Consider the following 18,706-nt stretch of genomic DNA (forward strand, 5'->3'; position numbering starts at 1 on the left):
CAATGAATGGGGCGAGGGGCATGCCGGGTAATGGACCTTGAATGAATGGGCCCAAGATGGCAGCCGCAGTGACTGCAGAAGATGGATTGGTGACGCAATGAGCGGTGAGGGGCATTGTGGGTAACGAGCACCAGGGCAGGGTTCACGGAACCGGTTAGCCTTCTCCTGAGGCATTGTGGGAAGCCCCGCACTTCCGGCTTCCGGCCGGCGCTTCGGGGCCTAGGGGGAGGGGGCTGCACCCCTGCCGCCGCGGTGGCTGGTGGGACGAGAGGCCTGACCTTGCTGCCTAGCAGCCTCTGCCGCGCAACCCATCTTGAACCGCTGTCCTTTGACCCTACCGGGTTAGCCAATGAGAGCGCCGGAGCTGCTTACGTCAGCAAAGTCGTGCAGTAGCCAATCAGGATGCGGCAGCCTCCAAGGCCGACCAATGAGCAGCTCAACTTCACCCAAGGGGGCGGAGTCAAAGAGGCTGCTTCTGGAAGGGGCGGAGCCTACGCATCAGTGGGCGTTGCTGTGTGAAGCGCAGACCAATCGTGGACAAGCTTTGGAACCCGCGGTGAAGCGAGCCAATCAGCGTCGACTCCCCGCAGCCAATCGAAAGCGAGGGGAGGTGGGCCGTGCCCTGCGAGACTAAGGACCAATAGTAAAGGCGCTCATAAGAAGTAGGCGGGATTTATGACGGCATACCCAATAGCAAGAGCAGACCCTGACGCGGTGGGCGGGCTTTGAGGGGCGCTGGACCAATGAGCGTGGAGGGGCGGGGCCACCGCGCGCCGGCGGCGGTAGCGGGTTTGGTTGCGCGTGGCGCACGGGGTGGGAGCGGAGCTCTGCCCAGGCCGGGAGCAGGCGCTGCCGCCGCGAGTGAGACCCGGGGGCCCCCCGAATCCAGAAGGGGTTTTGCTGGGTGTTGGGCCCTCGGCGCGCAGGCCCTGACCTTCGCCCTCCGACCTTTCCCCCGTTGCAGGCCGCCATGGGGAACGTGTTGGCCGCCAGCTCGCCGCCCGCTCCGGCCCTCGTGGGGCTGCCGCCGCCTCCGCCCGCGCCCCCGGGGTTCACGCTGCCGCCGCTCGGGGGCGGCTTGGGGGCCGGGGCCGGCGCCGGTCGAGGCTCCGAACGGACCCCTGGGGCGGCGGCGACGGGCCCCGGGGCCGCGGGGAGCGCGGACGACGGGGCCTGCGGGTGCCTGCCCAACCCGGGCACGTTCGAGGAGTGCCACCGCAAGTGCAAGGGTGAGGGGGCTGGAGGGCCCGGATCGCGGGGAGAAAGAAAGTCGGGGAGCGTTGGGGGGACCTTGGCCAAGAGTCGACGTTGGGGATCCAAGGGTGCAATGCAACTTGGGGCTTTAGAAACGAGGGGATCGCTTGGGGGGAACCTCACGGTGCAAATGGCATCAGCAGTTGGGGGACCAAGGAGACCCCCTTCCCCAAAGATCAGCCCCAAGCAAGCTTGGTGCTTTTGGGAAAACCTTGGGGGGGGGCCAAGAGGACCCCCTCCCCCAAGGATCATCAGCCCCAAGCAAGCTTGCTGCAGTTGGGAAAATCTTGGGGGGGCCCAAGGGGATCCCCTCCCCCAAGGATCAGCTCCAAGCAAGCTTGCTGCAGTTGGGAAATACTGGGGGGGCCCAAGGGAACCCCCTCCCCCAAGGATCATCAGCCCCAAGCAAGCTTGCTGCAGTTGGGAAAATCTTGGGGGGGCCAAAGGGACCCCCTCTCCCAAGGATCATAAGCCCAAGCAAGCTTGCTGCAGTTGGGAAAACTTTGGGGTGGGGGCTAAAGGGACCCTCTCTCCCAAGGATCATCCCCATGCAAGCTTGCTGCAGTTGGGAAAACCTTGGGGGGCCAAGGGGACCCTCTTCCCGCAAAGATCAGCCCCACGCAAGCTTGCTCTGGTGATGTGGGGATGGAAACTGAATCCCAAGGTCACAGTGTCAGCGAGGGTCCAGCCAGGGGAGGCACCCGAGGCTGGGAGGTGTCTTGATAACAAATCCAGGGGAGACTCCCGAAATCTTTTCTGCCTTTCTTGAGGCTCCCGAGCAGCCTTATCTAGAGAATGACAAGTTAGGTCTTGATATGATACGGATTTGCTTTGCAGTTTCGGGCCAGCCAGGTAGCAATTGGGTTTTGGAAGCGAGAACTGTAGCAAATGGGTGTATTTTGAGGAGTCGGGGACTGGGCTATATTCTAGGAAGGGAAGGGTTGGGGGGCGTGGTGGGTCGCATGTGATGGCCTTTCTCTCCCTCAGAGCTCTTTCCCATTCAGATGGAAGGTGTCAAGCTTACTGTCAACAAAGGGTTGAGTAACCACTTCCAGGTGAGCGACCCCCAGGGGGGCTATCCAGTTCCTCAGTGGGGTCACTCAGTTTGCCACCTACCCACCCGGACCCTATTCTTCAGCTTCTCTGCACACTCCACCTCCTGGAGGCCATCTGGGCCTCTTGGTACAGGCAAAGACTCAGGCCCGTGGCCCAGTTGACTGTACCAGCCAGTGGTCAGTTTAGAGGTGTCTAGATACCAAATCACTCTTTCCCCACCACCCCTGCAAGCTGGAGTGAGGGACCCTAATGCAACCACGCCTCCCTCTATGGGACCCTGGTTCTGGTCTCCTCCTCCTTTGACCTCAGACTAATGGAGAGCTGGGTTGGGGTTGGGTCCAGCTGGGTTTCTTGGGAGGAGGGGGTTTGAACCCCAAATTTAAAACTCCCCTGCTTTCCTCTCCCAGGTGAATCACACAGTATCCCTCAGCACAATCGGGGATTCCAACTACCACTTTGGGGTCACGTATGTGGGAACAAAGCAGCTAAGTCCCACCGAGGTGAGCCCCCCTCTTTTTTCTCTTGGCCCTTTTCTTTCCTCACATAAGCAGGCGAAAGCCCCCTTGGGTGCAGCGTGGCCAGGAGGCCACTGAGAGGCCAGGCAGAGGCCATGTGGTGTCTACCCTGGTTGCAGTGGAGCGCGCATTTCTCCTGCATTCTGCACCCAGACTTTCTGCCCAGCCCCTTTGGGGCGATGAGATTGGTTGGCCTCCTTGCGAGGGTTCCCCAAGGTCCCTTCTCACCCTCTGAGGTCCCCGGGCAGGTGAAATGTGTAAATGGGTGTCAGGCTTCCGCTGCACCACTAGAGGGCGCCGGAGAGACACCAGTGCTCTCAGCCAGGGACAGATGGAGGTGCCCGGTCTCCTGTTTAAAACGGGGGTGGCAAGCTGGACTGGATGTGGGGGTGTGTGAAAACTCCCAGACATTTGTTTTAAGGGCCGGAGAGATGGAGCAACGGTCTTTGTTTGTGTTCCCACTGTCAGCTGGGCCCCAGAATCATGTTTTTGTTTAAGATTTTTGGTGCTCAAGGCTGATGCTTGGCTCAGTGCTCAGGGATCACTCCTGGCAGTGCCTAGGGAAGCCCTATGAGGTGTCTGGGGCGTGAACCAGGCTTGGCCATGTGCAGGGCAAGTGACTTCCCCTCTGGTCCCTATTTTGTTTTGTGCCACACCTGGAGCTGCTCAGGGCTTACTCCTAGCTCTGCACTCAGGAATCACTCTTGACGGTACTCTGGGGGGACCGTATGGGATGCAGAGGATATTACCCAGGTCCACTGTGTGCAAGGCGAATGCCCTACCTGCTGTGCTATTGCTCCAGTCCCTCTGCTCCCTGTTTTAAAGTTCCCTTATGCTGGCTCATGAAAAAGGCCTCCCTGGTAGGTATTTTATACAGTTCTCTGCTCAGGGCCAGGTCAAAATTTCTTATGTAAAAGGGGCCACAGGTGGAAAGAATTTCAGAAGCCTTACTTGCAAGTGGGGTTTCTCTGTCAAAAGTAGATTTAGGAGTTAATGGGCCATGCTCAGGGCCTAGAAGAAGGCCGGGACAGGACCCAGGAGTCAGAGTTGGGGCCCGAATTAGCTGGTTGTTGTTGCTCCACAAGTACATCTATCTACTTATTCCTCCTGTCACTGCTTACAGGTGTGTCCTGTGTACAGGTCGTGCTGGGGCTATGCCCAAGGAACGGACTTGTCCCCAGAATGTCCAAAGTAGGGGCACACCAGAGGCTTATGCGAGCTCCCCTGTGTGGTTGCAGACTTCCTGAAGGAGGGGGCCTCCATCTGAGGCACTCTGTTCCCAGCCACACAGGGGTCCATCCCCTGACCTCTGACCTTGCCCTTTGCTCCCCCCTAGGCATTCCCTGTGCTGGTAGGGGATATGGACAACAGCGGCAGCCTCAATGCTCAAGTCATTCACCAGCTGGGCCCCGGCCTCCGGTCCAAGATGGCCATCCAGGTGAGTGGGATTGCCCTGGGGGGCTCTGGGTGCTCCTTGCCAGACTGGGCCCCCCATTCCCATGCATGCCTTCTCCCCACAGACCCAGCAGTCCAAGTTCGTCAACTGGCAGGTGGATGGGGAGTACCGTGGTTCCGACTTCACCGCAGCTGTGACCCTAGGCAACCCAGACGTGCTGGTGGGTTCAGGTAAGATGGGGCAGGGAGGCAGGCACCCCCAGTGTGCCAGGGACTGGGGGTGGGGGTCCTAAAGTTACTGGGGAGTCGTGGGGAGCACACACCCAGCAGTGCTGGGGGACCACCTATCATGGATGGAAAGCACAACCCAGACGACCTGCAGAACCTGCATCCTGGCTGCAGACCACCCAAACCCCCACTGGCCTCTCACTGGGGCCCTCAAACTGCCCTGTTGTGTCCCTAGTGTCATTGGAAGCCCCAGGACCTTTTTACGAGCTGCCCGTGTTAAGCCACTTCCTGTTCGCCCAGAAGTGAGGGGTGCAGACACCAGGGGCCTTTCTTGTTGGTGCCATGGTGCCAGGACAAGGATCCTGCCCCCCCCTCCCAACTCAACCACGTCCCCTTTCCCCTGCAGCCTGTCTCCTCTCCACCATATTTTCACCTCCAGGGCCTCCCTCTCCCTCAGGTGACAAGCATCACTGGCAGGGTCATCTTAACCTGTCCTGTGCCCCACACCTACCCTAGGGTGTCCTCTCCCACTTGTTTTATTGGTGGGGGGACTAAGCTACCCCCAGCAGTGCTCAGGGAGACAACACACTGGATAGGGTGGAGTACAGTGTTCAGGGTGGGCCTCCGTCCCGTCAGTGTTGGGGTCAGCAGGGTTCTGTTTGAGACCCCCCATGTCCCCCCCAGTAACTGGACTGGGTTCTTTTCTGTGGCACTGAGACTCCAGTCTGGCCCCCAGCCACTATTTTCCCAGGAGCTTGATCCCTGATCCCTTTGGGCCTGCCCAGTACCATTAAGAGGTGCATGCCTGTGTCTGCTGGCAGCTCCCCCCAGCCATCCAGGGGGGATATGAGGAGGGGTCTCAGGCAGTTCCAGCATAGCTGGGTGGCGACCCTCAGTGGTGAGATTTGAGGGCGTAGGGCACTGACTGTCTTTAAATGGCTTCTAGCTGGTCTTCCTGGGTATCCCAGGACAGCCCTTTTAGGTGTCCCCATCTGAGTCCCCAGCTACCATCTCCGCACCCCAGACCTATGGCTCCTTTCCCATCTGGGAATTCTGGGGTATAGAGAGTCAGGTGGAGCGTCCTGGGGAACAGAGATGGGGGTGTCTCCTGGAAGATTTCATGTCTGGAAGTTGCCTACACCCGACTGTTGGATTCCCGGTGGGTGCTGTGTCCCACAGTGAGGGACCATGGGTGGCTGTGTGGGAGCTGGGGCCAGGCCTGTGGGACCCCGAAAGGCAAACTGGACATCCCTTGGCTCCAGGCAGCTGGCGCAGGTTCTGAGCCTAATCTCTGAGGTTGGGCCCAGAAAGGGAGTGTCAGCTGCAGGTAAGCCCCCTTCAGCCCAGAGGAGCTGACACTTGGGGGCCATATACCCCCACCTGAGTGGTCAGTGAAGGAGGAACTGTGGAGGCCCTCTGCCCCATCCATAGCCAGCACCCCAGTGTGTTTGCCCACACAAATTCCCTGTGACTCCAGAAAGGGCCCACGCTGCAGGAGGTCATAGGGGAGCACTAGGGGCTCAGCATGGTCAGCCTGTGAGGGTGCCCACACCAACCTTCAGTGCTCCTCTTTCTTCTGTAGCTGCTGTTAGGGTGGCACCAGTTGGAGGCATCCCCTGTAGGTGGGAGCCCCATGTCCGGCTGACATGGTCAGTGGGGGGCCAGCCCGAGGGTCACAGGCGTCCAGACTGCAGGTGCCCCCGTGTCTTCCACAGGCATCCTAGTGGCCCATTACCTACAGAGCATCACGCCGAGCCTGGCCCTGGGCGGAGAGCTGGTTTACCACCGGCGGCCGGGCGAGGAGGGCACCGTCATGTCGCTGGCTGGGAAGTACACGAGTGAGTGGGGAATGGGCACTGCCTCCCAGGGCTGCGGGCGAGCCAGGCTCTCAGTCTCGGCCTCAGGGTCTCAGGCCCCCCCGCACTCTGCTCCCGTCCTCACAGTGAACAACTGGTTGGCGACAGTCACCCTGGGCCAGGCAGGCATGCACGCGACGTACTATCACAAAGCCAGCGACCAGGTGGGCAGGACACAGAGTCGCCGCGGAATGACCCCCACAAGTGATGGGGGCTGCTGAACCATGGGTGGCCGGGACTGAGTGCTGACCTCTGCCGTGGGTGGTCCACATTTGGGGTACTGACCCCCCCATGTGTCCGTTCTCCCCTCCCCAGCTGCAGGTAGGCGTGGAGTTTGAGGCCAGCACGAGGATGCAGGACACAAGTGTCTCCTTTGGGTACCAGCTGGACCTGCCTAAGGCCAACCTCCTCTTCAAAGGTGGGTGCAAGGGCAGAGGGTTGAGGGGTGGCAGGCTAGTTAGCAGTCTTGGACTAGCTCCCCGTTGTCCCCACTCTCTAGCTTTATCCTGGACTTTCCAAAGTAGATCTATTTGGTTTTTTGGGGCCAAACCCAGCAGTGCTCGGGTTACTCCCGGCTTTGCACTCAGAAATTGCTCCTGGCTTGGGGGACCATACGGGGTGCTGGGGATCAAACCCGTGTTCGTCCTGGGTCAGCCGCATGCAAGGCAAGCAAGCGCCTTACCGCTATGCTACCACTCCGGCCCTTGGTTTCCTTTTACACCTGAGCTTCCAGGGTGAAGCATAGCAGGGAGGGCACTGGTTTGAAACACAAAAGCAGCCGACCCAGGTTCCATCCCTTGAGCTTTGCCAAGAGCACCACTAGTTGTGACCCAAATATCAAAACTAAAATAAAATAAAAGCTAGGGGCCAGAGCAGTGGCGCAAGCAGTAAGGCATCTGTGTGACTCCCACCCCCAAGAAAAACCTACCCAAAATAGACCTTGGCTTCGAGATGCGGGAAACCCTCGAACGTGGTTTCATTTGGCCTGGGCAGGGCTTCCCTTGGATGGAGGGGGTCTCTGGTGACCATACCTGAGACTGCAGGGGTCTTTTGCCAACTCCGGTGCTATGGGACCTGCATGTGGGGCCAGGAATAGAACCTGGGGCCTCGGAAGGCTGCAGCCCTATCCCCGGGTTTGCTGGCCTCCCCTCCCGCCTCCACCCCTGGCTCTGTCCCCTCTAGGTTTGGGGTTCAGGCTCAGATCTGACCCCCTCATGCATGTACTCAGGTGCATGTGCACCTTGGGGTGCAAGGCAGTGGGCCCTGGGTGCTTGGGGAGGTGTCGCAGCTGTCTGAGCTTGCCCTCTGCCCCAGGCTCTGTGGACAGTAACTGGATCGTGGGTGCCACACTGGAGAAGAAGTTGCCACCGCTGCCCCTGACACTGGCCCTGGGCGCCTTCCTCAACCACCGCAAGAACAAGTTCCAGTGTGGCTTCGGCCTTACCATCGGCTGAACGACCGCCGCCTGCCCATCCTCCTGCACAGCCTGCCCAGCCCCTCTCCCCTCTTGCCCTCCCTCCTCGGGGGCCGGGGGGCCACGGAGCAGAGGGGACCCCTCATCCCGGCAGTGGAGGGTCCCCCGTGCGCTGCTCTGGGACTCGGAGTACCAGGAACTGCACGGTTCGCCCAGGAGTGGGCCTGGGGGGCCCCCCCAGAAGGCGTTGGGGCATCGAGGGGCGCTGCAGGGAGCACCAAGGGCGGAGGTGGCCCAGACAACCTCAGGGAGGCTTTGGGGGTGTCCCTGTGTGTCCCACCCCCACCTATGGCCCTGGGGGTGGGGGGCAGCGAGCAGAGCAGTGGCCCCGGCCCCAGTCCACCCGCCTTCCCGCCCACCCACCACCTCGGTATAAATCATGTTTATAAGTTATGGAAGAACCGGGACATTTTACAGAAAAACAAAAAACAACAAAAAATATATGTGGGAGAAAAACCAACCCCCAAAAAAACACCAAAAAACACCCCAGGTCTGGTTTCCTGCATAGGCTTGTTCCTGCCGCTGCTGGCAGGGGGCGCCGTGGGTCCAGCGCTGCCACCTGCGGGATGGGGAGGGCCCAGGGTCACTGGCTGGTGATTATACCCTGCCTGGACATCACAGGCCCTTCTGGGGGGGGGGGGGGCGAGGGACAGCTTCGTGCTAGTCCAGGCTTGACCTGGCCACGCTGGACTTTGACCACCCAACCACTTATTCAATCTTAGGACATCTGGGCCTCAAGTCCCCAGAGATGGGGTGCAGAAACTACTCAAACCCCCGAAGGCCAGCAGTAGTGCAGTTCAAAGGCTTTGAGCTATGCACGCAGCTAACTTGAGTTCATTCCCCCCTTCCCCGACTGGCCCGAAGTGATTCCTGGAATAGCCTGGAGTCAACTGCTGGGCGTGTCCCCCAAAACAAAGTCCCCCACATTTCCCCCCCAAAAAAATGCCGCCTAGTTACGCATGATGGGAAGGCTGGGCCCAGTGGAGAACAAACCGGACTTAAGAGACCTTCCAGCCTCCACCCCACATCTCAGGGGAGGGGACCCTTCTCTCCCACAGCACCCCCTTACTGAGTGCCTTCCAGGCCAAAGCAAACAGGCTGGGCCTGGCCGGCTTCCTGGACTCCCTTTTCAGTGCCCATTCATCTCCGGCCCTGCAAACCCCACGTCAAGACCTTTCCCCCACCCCGTTTCGCCTTGACTGGTGGCTCAAGCAGTGGCCCCGAGATGGGACTGCTCTAGAAAAGGGCCCACGCAGGGTGCACTGGGGAGCTGGGCGCCTCATGACCCTTTGCAGCAGTTGGCAGCCAGCGGCCCGGGGCGTGCCAGGGACTCTTCTGGGTAGTCCCAGGCCGTGCGCGGTTGCACCACCGGCTGTGGGTGAGCGCGGGGAACTGCTGAGGGCCCAGAGAGGCTGGGTCACCGAGCCAAGGTCACACAGCTGGCAACAGCGGCCCAGCGGGGCTGTTTGGTTCCAGAGTCCACAGCTCGATCATGGAGCTGGGATGAACATTCTCAGCCCTTCAACAGGGGAGAAGAATTACGAGGGTCCCTGCTTGGACTAGGGTGCTGGCTTCTCGCCTCACAAATGAGGGGCTCCTGTGTCTTCAAGCTCTGGGGCCAAAAGTCAAGCTCAGGCCGGAGGGAGTATTGCAGGAAAGTTTCCCTTGCACTCAGCTGACCCGAGTTCAATCCCGGGCATCCCATATGGTCCCCCCAAACCAACCGGGAGTGATTCCTGAGCACAGACCCAGGAGGAACCCCTGAGCACTGCAGAATGTACCTCCAAAACCGGCCATCGGTTTCACCACCACCACCAAAATCAGGGCGCACCTGCCCTTACCACCCTTTGCCTAGGGCATCTTCCACCTGGTGCCCAGCGCCCTGCTTTTCGGAAACCAATAGGAACCCCACTTAAAGAGGGATTTGCCGGCTCTGGTGGGGACCTGCGGGGCAGGGAAAGGGTCACCGGATCGTCCGCCCCTCCCTGCTGCCAGTGCTTGGAGGGGGCGTGAGGGAGCAGCCCACCTCGTGACTTGGGGGCCGGCCCAGATGCCCAGGGTGTGGGCGGGCCGGGGGTGGCGGGGAGCCCTATAACTGGACCCGCCGCGGGGCCACCAGCGCAGTTCAGCCCCAGCATCGTGGAAGTGGGACTTTTGGGAGGCGGTGAGATGCGGGCCTGGGGGCGGGGGCCGCTGTCCTGGCTCCTGGGGTCAGGACAGAGCTGGAGGTGGTGGGGTCAGGTCAGGGGAGCCCCGGGACACTACGGGGTCGGGGAGCCGGGGAGACAAGCAGAGTCCATGGCTGGCCCTGGCTGGACAGTTACTGCGCATCTCCTGGGTGGGTCCCTAGAGGCGCAGGGGAGGGCACCTCAAAGTCGGAGGAAGAAGCACTTGGCCCTAAGGGTTCAGTTAGAAAAAAAATGTGCTCAGTTTTTTTTGGGGGGAGAGGGGTGAACACTCCCAGTGGTGCCCAAGGGAGGTTAGATCCTGCCTCTGATCTCAAGAATCCCTCCTGACACCTAAGGGATGCTGTGGGTACCGAACCTGAGTCGTCCCTGCTGCAGGGAGGAGGAAAGGGGCGCGAGAAGGGACCCTGTGAAGCTTGAATCGGGGGTGGAATATCGGGCGGACGTGCGTGGAGTTTGAACCCTAGGATGGTGCAGGGGTGCAGAGGAATTTTTGGAGGCGTGGTGGGCCCGCCCAGAGCCGGGGCAGATGGAAGATAAGAAGACAAAGAGGCACTTACAGAGACAATGGGGAGTTTTAAGATAAACAATGGGACCCTGCTGGGATGGGGGTCAGGGGGGGCCAGCTGCAAAGTTTTGAAAGACGGGGCGGGGCTTTGGGAATGGGGTGGGGTGGCCCCTTGACTATATAGACTTGACAGTTTTTCCATCCTCTTCAGTCTGACCAATCTGCAGACCAGCAAGATGAAGTCGCTGTGGACCCTGTTGGTGGTCGCCCTCCTGGCAGGTATGGATTTATGGGCTCCGTCATACCCCGCTGCCCCTTTTTACTCTCTGGTCCTCCCCGTCCTGGACTCCTCTTGAACCGTATGGGTGGCCCCAAGTCCCATTCCCTCCATCTAACAATTTAAGCAGTTGGTTGAGGCGCTCTGGGCCTCAGTTTCCCCTTCAGCCTTCAAACCTGAGCAGCACATTTTCCATCATGAGCTGTGGATTCTGAACGCCCATCAATGCACCCCCAAATAAAAACTGCAGGGGTGTCCCCTCCTTCCCCAACCCCACAAAGCACTGCCTGGCTGCCAGGTCCTGCAGGGCCCTGCAGTGAGCATTGATGGTACCGTGACGGCCACTCACTGGCTTCGCTCTTCGCAGGATGCCCAACCCAGGTGGCGTCCGATGAGGAACTGGACTTGGAGCTGCCCCCGCAGAAGGCCGAGGTAGATCGCTGGCAGGCCAACCAGCCCTGGGAACAAGCCCTCAGCCAGTTTTGGGAGTACCTCCGATGGGTGCAGACTCTGTCCGACCAAGTGCAGCAGGATCTGCTCAGCTCCCAGGTCACCCAGGAATTGACGTGAGTTTCCCACAACCTGCCTCCAGGGGCTCCCCGACTCGGGCCTCTGGGTCACTGTTCCCTTCTTGAACAAGGTGGGGGGACATTCCTAGCGAAAGGACCTGGCGTGGTGCCCAGGTTCAAACCCGGGGGGCTCCCTTAGGCGAAAAACATGCTCCAGCCCTTCCCAAAACTTCCTACCTCCTTTCCAGGTAGCCCTCCTGGCTTCATCTCTCTCTGCACCCCTGGCTTTCCCTAAATCTGGAATATTCCCCTGTCTGGCCTTTTAGCTCAACTCCCAGATTTTGGTGGATGCCAGGAGGGTCTGTCTGTACACCCCCACTTCTTTCTCCACTCTGTGCCCACCTTCCCTTTCCACTCTTCTCCCCCTTCCAGGCAGATGAGCCAAGAGACCATGAAGGAGATCAGGGCGTACGTGGCCGAGGTGGAAGAGCAGCTGGGCCCTGTGGCCGAGGAGACCAAGGCACGTCTGTCCAAGGAGCTGCAGGCTGCCCAGGCCCGGCTGGAGGCGGACATGACCGATGTGCAGAACCGCCTGAACCAATACCGTACCGACGTGCAATCCATGGTGGGCCAGAGCGCCGAGGAGCTGCGGGCCCGCCTGGCCTCCCACCTGCGCAAGCTGCGCAAACGGCTGCTGCGTGATGCCGAGGACCTGCAGAAGCGCCTGGCCGTGTACCAGGCCGGTGCCCACGAAGGGGCCGAGCGTGGTGTGGGTGCCCTCCGTGAGCGTCTGAGCCAGCTGATGGAGCAGGGCCGCCTGCGGGCCACCAATGTGGGCTCCCTGGCCAGCCGACCCCTGCAGGAGCGAGCCGAGGCCTTGGGGCGCCAGCTGGCTGGGAGGCTGGAAGAGGGCCGGAGCCGCATAGATGAGCTGAATCAGCAGATGCAAGAGGTGCAGGTGAAACTGGAGCAACAGGCCCAAGCCCTGCAGGCCCAGGTCAAGGGCTGGTTCGACACCATGGTGCAGGACATACAGCGCCAGTGGGCCGGGCTGGTGGAGAAGGTGGAGCAGGCCGTGCGCACCCGGCCCGCCTCTGATGCCCTGCCCCAAGAGAGCCAGTGAGCGCCCACCAGGCTCCCCAGGGGAGGATCCCCCCAATCCCCCCTGCCTTCTCATTTAATAAAGATTAAGAAGCTTCCAGCAGCCCACGGGCGTTCTGGTGTGGTTTCTTGTCTCCTCTGACTCTCCTCTCCCCCACATCTGGTTCTTAATTTACTCCCGGGTCTGCAGGTTCCAGGGATGGAATTCCGGGGCTCTGGCCCTTCTCCAGAGCTTTTGAAGTTGGTTTTATTGCCCAGTGCCAGGAATGGAACCATAGGTCCTGCAGGCCACTGTGTGACCCCTTCATCAGCCCTCACCAGTATGGGTCTGGCTTCTCTGGCTCTCTGCCTTTCTTTCCATTCTGCCTTAGAATATTCTGAGCTTCCTGGAGGGGGAAAAAAAAAAAAAAAAAAAAACCACTTCTGGGGGCTGGAGAGTGGTAGAGCATGTTTGCCTTGCACGCGACCAATCCAGGGGATCGTGGTTTGAATCCCAGCATCCCATATGGTTCCCCCGCCCCTTGAGCCTGCCAGGAGCAATTTCTGAGCACAGAGCCAGAAGTAACCCCTGAGGTTCGCCCCGTGTGACCCAAAAAGAGAAAAAAAATCCACTTCTGAGGATTCTATTTCTAGTTTTATTGACCCACACACGGCCACACTCAAGGGTTAACTCTCCAGTGTTTTGCACTCAGAAATTACTTCTGGCAGTGTTCAGGGGACCATTGGAATGCCAAGGATGGAACCCCAGTCAACCAAGTGCAAGGCAAGCGCCCTCCCCAACTGATTTACGAGATAAAATTTTTTCTCTTAGGGCCAAAGGGATGATAACACAGCAGGAAGGGTGCTTGTTTTGCAATGGGCCAAGCTGGGCTTAATTCTAAGCGCCCCAAAATGATTCCAACTATCACCAGGACTGATCCCTGAGGGCAGAGAGAGCCAGAAGTGTGGGTGCAGCACACCCAGCTGTATTCAGGGGCTTCTGCCTTTTCTCTCTACACCCTGCCAACCCAGTGAGTGGTTCCCTGAGCACTGCCAGATGTGCTCCCCCCACCAAAAAAAAAGGGGGGGCCCGGAGGCGGTGGTGCAGGGCGGAAGGTGTCTGCTAACCTAGGACTGACAGTGGGCGGTTCAATTCCCCCCCCAGTCTCATATGATCCCCCAAGCCAGGAGCGATTTATGAGCGCAATAACCGAGAGTAACCCCTGAGCATCACCAAGTGTGACCCAAAAACCAAAGAAAAGAAAAAACAGACATGGGGCTGAAGCAATAGCACTGTGGATGAGGCACTTGCTTTGCAGGTAGCCAACAGGGATTCTATCCCTGGCATCCCATAGGGTCCTCTAAGCACCACCAGGAGTGCCTCTTGAGTGTAGAGCCAAGGGTAACCCCTGAGCCCCACCAGGTGTGGCCCCAAAATCTTAAAAAAAAAAAAAAAAAAGACCATTGGGGCCGAAGCAGCATGGAGGTAAAGCATTTGCTTCGCATGCAGAAGGTCGGTGGTTCAAATCCCGGCATCCCATATGATCTCCTGAGCCAGCCAGGAGCGATTTCTGAGCGTAGAGTCAGGAGTAACCCCTGAGCGCTGCCAGGTGTGACCCAAAAAAAAAAAAAAAAAAATCAAACCATTAAGTTATTTCACTTCTCTCCACTATTTGCCTCTGTCTCTGTCTATCTCTGTCTCTTGTCTCTGTCTCTCTGTTTTTGTTTTTCGGTGCTGGAGGTGGAACCCAGCCAGGGTCTGATACAAGCTTGGCATGTGCACCCAATAAGTCCAGGCCTGTCTCCTTCACATTCCATCTGATCAGGGTCCCACCCACCCCCTCAGTTTGCCCGTTTCCCCACCTTCTCCCCTTCAGCCTGGTCCCAGAGCCTTGTCCCACCCTGGTCCCACCTGGTCCCACCCAATCAGACCAGCACTCTGATCTCTGGCTGGTCCAATTCTCACTCTATCTTTTATCTCTCTCTTCTCCAGTTTCTCTGGCCCGGGGCCTTCTCTCTAATCCTTATCCGGAAGTTCCTTCTGGGGGGGGGGGGGTTGGCCCTGGTAACCAATCCAGGCCCTCAGCCCTCTGCTTCCCAGCTCCCCCACTCATGCTCCACTTCTGCCCCCCCTTTCCTCCACCTCTTCTCTGCAGGACTGGGCTGGAAAGATGGACAAACAGACACACAGATGGGGCTCCCCTGCCCTCCCGCCCCCTCAATTCTCAGGAAGGCCAGTTCCCCAGTTTGCACCGGTAGGGACAGGCCCCAGCTTGAGCTCCAGCCCTTCCCCCCCCCATCCCCACCCCTGCTTCCCACCCTGCTCCTCTGGGGCTCCTGCCCTGCCCGGAGAGGTGGGAAGGAGCCCTGAGCCTCAGTCTGCCCAGATGTCAATGAAGGTGAGACTCTGAGCATAATCTTGAATTCTCACAGGGGCTCAGGCTGGGGAAAGAGGCTAGAAAGGGGGAACTTGCTTTCTGTTGCCCCTAGGTTGATCCTAGCAGAAGTCAAGAGAGAGAGACAAACCCAGGTTCCTTCTCTGGCACCCCATAGGGGCCCTCACCCAAGCCCACCAGAAGTGATTTTTTTGGTTGGTTGTTTGGCTGTTTTTTGGGTCACACCCAGAAGCACTCAGGGGTTATTCCTGGCTCTGTACTCAGAAATCGCACCTGGCAGGCTCGGGGACCAAATGGCATGCCGGGATTCGAACCACCATCTGACCTGGGTTGGCTGCATGCAAGGCAAACGTCTATGTCTCCAGCCCAGGAGTGATTTCTGAGCACAGAGCCTGGAGTGATCCCCGGCTGGAAGTAATCCTTAGGCCTTTCCAGGTGTGACCCCAAACCAAAAGAGACAGTTTAGCTGGACCCTGGCTGGGGAAAGACACCCCAAGACCCACTTAGCTGCGATGGTCTCAGCTCAGCCACCCAGTCTATGGGGGAATAGGTCAATTGTTGTTTCTCTGATGAGGAGGTGAAATGGGGAGCAGACTGGGGGGGGGCAGATATCTGGGTGGGGGGCTCCGACTCCCAGGAAAAGCAGATATCCAGAGAGGTGCAGACTGGTAGGGAGGGGCTGTGGGGCCTGGAGGGTGTCGCAATCCTGCAGGGGGGAAGAGTCTGTGGGTCCCTTTCACAACTTCACCGCTGCCGCTGCCTCAGCTCCAGGCTGCCACGTGTCTGCGGGTGCACTGGGCCAGGCAGCCTAAAGGGCAGGCACCTCCCCTCGAACCCCTGCCAGGGTTCTCTGTGATCTAAGGCAACCCCAGGGAGTGGAGGCAGATGTGGAAGGGTCAGGGGGGGACTTGGAGCCAGCTGGGGCAGCATAAGAGAGTGACTAAGAGCACGTGGGACCCCCACCAGGCTTGGAAAGTGGGGGAGCCAGTGAAGGAGGGACCCGAGAAAGGGAGTGATTGGAATTCTATTGTTGTTGGTTTGAGTTTTTTTTTTTTCTTCAATTATTTATTTATTAGGTTTTTGGGCCACAGCCGGTGGTGCTCAGGGGTTACTCCTGGCTCTGGGCTCAGAAATCGCTCCTGGCAGGCTCAGGGAACCATATGGGATGCCGGGAATCGAACCCGGGTCCATCCTGGGTCAGCCACGTGCAAGGCAAATGCCCTGCCGCTAGCTAAGCTATTGCTCAGGCCCTGTTGTTGATTTAAGGGTGTTTTTGTTGTTGTGGGGCTGACTGGGTGGTGCTCAGAACTTCCTCCTGACTCTGGACTCAGGAATCAATCACTCCTTGTCAGTGTTCAGTCATGGAGATCAAACCTGGGTCAGCCAGGTGAAAGCAAGTCCTCTTCCCACTCTACTAATCATTCTGACCCCAGAGTGGAATTGTTTTTTGGTTTTGGGGTCACACCCGGCAGTGCTCATTACTCCTGGCTCTGCATTACTGCTTGTTACTCCTGGCAAGGCTCTGGGAACCATATAAGGTGCCAGGGATGGAACCTGGATTGGCCCATGTGTGGTCTGTAGACTGTGCTATATGGTGCCAGGCTCTGAGTTGAACTGTTGTAAGTTTATTTGTGGGGCCAGAAGTGGAACCCAGTTCTCATCCACTGCAAGCAAGATGTGCCCCTTACTGTTGAGCCCTGCCCAGCCCTTTGAGGGCAGAAGAACTTAAGAGTCTTGCTAAGAAGGGATGTGGGGATCCTCCAGATCCCCAGACACTGAAAACGGTTTAAAAACAGAGGTAGGGGCTGGAGCATTGGCGCAGCAGTAGGGCATTTGCCTAAGGGCACTTGGCAGACATAGGACAGACCACCATTCGATCCCCCAGCATCCCATATGGTCCCCAAGCCAGGAGCAATTTCTGAGCGCATAGCCAGGAGTAACCTCTGAATGTCATCAGGTGTGGCCCAAAAACAAATAAATACATAAATAAATAAAAGCAGAGATATTATCGCTCTTTTTTGGGGGGATCCCACCTGGCAGCGCTCAGGGGTTACTCCTGGCTCTATGCTCAGAAATTGCTCCTGGCAGGCTCAAGGGACCATATGGGATGCCAGGATTCGAACCACCATCCTTCTGCATGCAAGGCAAACGCCTTATCTCCATGCTATTTCTCAGGCCCCTAAATTTTCTATTCCTTTTTTTTTTTTTTTTTTTTTTTTTGTGGTTTTTGGGTCACACCTGGCAGTGCTCAGGGGTTATTCCTGGCTCCAGGCTCAGAAATTGCTCCTGGCAGGCACGAGGGTGGGGTGGGGGGACCATATGGGACGCTGGGATTCGAACCATGACCTCCTGCATGAAAGGCAAACGCTTTACCTCCATGCTATCTCTCCGGCCCCAATTTTCTATTCTTATTCCCAGAATCAGAAACAGTCTATCAGGACCTGGGTTCAATCCCCGGCATCCCATATGGTCCCCCAAACCTGCTAAGAGCCATATCTCAGCACAGCCAGAGGTAACCCCCGAGCACCGCCAGGTGTGACCTAAACCCCCCCCCCAAAAAAAAAGAAGCAGTCTATCAGGTAAGGCCTGATGAGACTAACCCCAATTTTGAACCCATGCACCCCTTAGGGTCCCTGGAAGGAAACCCCCACCTAGCACAGTGCCAGGAGTAAGCCCTGAGCACTGCAGGGAGTGAGTGAGTGGTTCCCCCTCCCCAAATAAATAATTCACCCAGGTCATCCATAATACAATAATTACAGATTTTTTTTTCTGCTTTTGGGTAACACCCAATGATGCTCAGGGGTTGCTCCTGGATCAGTGCTCAGCTCAGAAATCACTCCTGGCAGGCTCAGGGTTGCGGGGAGATCAAAGTAGAGTCAGCTGTTTGCAAGGCAAACACCCTACATGCTGTGCTAACACTCTGCCCGGACAGAAATGTTATTACCCAAAAAAAAAAAAAAAAGAGCAAAGTGCCAGGAGAGGTAGTGGAGGAAGGGAAAGGAAGAATTTTGAGCTCTGTGGGCTTGTGGGGGGTACGGGAGTGGGAGCCCCAGTATGTGAATTGGCGCCCAATTGACCGTTCCTTCCTTTGTTCCCCTTCAGCCATCCCTAACATTTTCCCACGCTGCCCTGCTTGCAAAGCCTGAGCACAGCCAGTCCAGCCTCCAGGATGCAAAGTCTCCACAGCAGTGAACCCCCTGTCTGTCCCCTACTTCTGGACACACTCAACTCGCCCCTAATCCTGGGGTGTGTGTGTGTGTGTGTGTGTGTGTGTGTGTGTGTGTGTGTGTCTGTGTGTGTGTGTCTGTGTGTCTGTGTCTGAGTGTGTTTCTGCCATTCCACACTGCCACACCAGAGTGCTGGGGTTCAGGTAAACAAGGGGTGGCGCCCAGATATCCCCTTTAATTACTGCGTCTATGCCCCCAGGGTTTCCGGGTTCCTGGACACCCCCTAGCACCATCACTAACACCACCAGGAGAGGGGAAGGAGAGGAGGGAAGAGAGAGAGAGAGAGAGAGAGAGAGAGAGAGAGAGAGAGAGAGAGAGAGAGAGAGAGAGAGAGAGAGAGAGAGAGAGAGAGAGAGAGAGAGAGGTGTCTGCAGTGAAAGGGGTAAGGTCTGCTTATGCCTGGGGGACCCCCTGAGAAGGGCAGGGTGCTAAACACCTTGGCACCCCGCCCCCACGCCAAAGACCAGTGCAGGGAAGGGAAGGGCGGGTGGGCCAAGACAGTGGGGAGGGAAACTCGCCCGCCCCGCCCCTGCCCCTGCCCCTGCCCCTGCCCTTGCCCCAGCTGATAAAGGGGCCTCAGGCCTGGGAGGCCCAGACCTCGCAGCAGCCTCCTCTCCTGCAAGGTTGGTGGCTTTCAGGTGGCAGGTCCCACCCCACCCTCATCCCCACTTCCACCCCCAAAGCCTAAAGAGGCTGGGGAGGGGGCCTGAGGGAGGAGGGAGGGGCCCCCTTCCCCTCCCTCATC

At 58.3% G+C, this 18,706-nt stretch overlaps 2 protein-coding genes across 2 annotated transcripts; both read left to right on the top strand.

Moving 5' to 3' along the window:
* The first annotated feature begins 964 nt into the window (after positions 1-964).
* TOMM40 (translocase of outer mitochondrial membrane 40) lies at positions 965-8,150 on the top strand. The gene is made up of 9 exons (XM_049787294.1): positions 965-1,229; positions 2,242-2,309; positions 2,718-2,810; positions 4,162-4,263; positions 4,346-4,451; positions 6,164-6,286; positions 6,392-6,468; positions 6,620-6,722; positions 7,619-8,150. Exons 1-9 carry the CDS (start codon positions 971-973, stop codon positions 7,756-7,758), a joined length of 1,071 nt encoding a protein of 356 aa, XP_049643251.1. The 5' UTR covers positions 965-970; the 3' UTR covers positions 7,759-8,150.
* A 1,677-nt stretch (positions 8,151-9,827) lies between these two features.
* On the top strand, positions 9,828-12,472 carry APOE (apolipoprotein E). Its single transcript, XM_049787300.1, has 4 exons — positions 9,828-9,942; positions 10,684-10,751; positions 11,117-11,315; positions 11,691-12,472. The coding sequence occupies exons 2-4, from the start codon at positions 10,709-10,711 to the stop codon at positions 12,379-12,381; spliced, it is 933 nt and encodes a 310-aa protein (XP_049643257.1). The 5' UTR covers positions 9,828-9,942; positions 10,684-10,708; the 3' UTR covers positions 12,382-12,472.
* Positions 12,473-18,706: the final 6,234 nt, after the last annotated feature.

The sequence above is a fragment of the Suncus etruscus genome, chromosome 14 (genome assembly GCF_024139225.1).
Source record: "Suncus etruscus isolate mSunEtr1 chromosome 14, mSunEtr1.pri.cur, whole genome shotgun sequence".
Classification (NCBI taxonomy): Eukaryota; Metazoa; Chordata; class Mammalia; order Eulipotyphla; family Soricidae; genus Suncus; species Suncus etruscus.

Bases quoted from the DNA above. Each gene is read 5' to 3' on its own strand.
- APOE (XM_049787300.1), top strand. From the start codon at position 10,709: ATGAAGTCGCTGTGGACCCTGTTGGTGGTCGCCCTCCTGGCAG. The intron at 10,752-11,116 runs GTATGGATTTAT...CGCTCTTCGCAG, and splicing joins GGTGGTCGCCCTCCTGGCAG to GATGCCCAACCCAGGTGGCG. The intron at 11,316-11,690 runs GTGAGTTTCCCA...TCCCCCTTCCAG, and splicing joins CAGGTCACCCAGGAATTGAC to GCAGATGAGCCAAGAGACCA.
- TOMM40 (XM_049787294.1), top strand. From the start codon at position 971: ATGGGGAACGTGTTGGCCGCCAGCTCGCCGCCCGCTCCGGCCCTCGTG. The intron at 2,310-2,717 runs GTGAGCGACCCC...TTCCTCTCCCAG, and splicing joins GGTTGAGTAACCACTTCCAG to GTGAATCACACAGTATCCCT. The intron at 4,452-6,163 runs GTAAGATGGGGC...TGTCTTCCACAG, and splicing joins AGACGTGCTGGTGGGTTCAG to GCATCCTAGTGGCCCATTAC.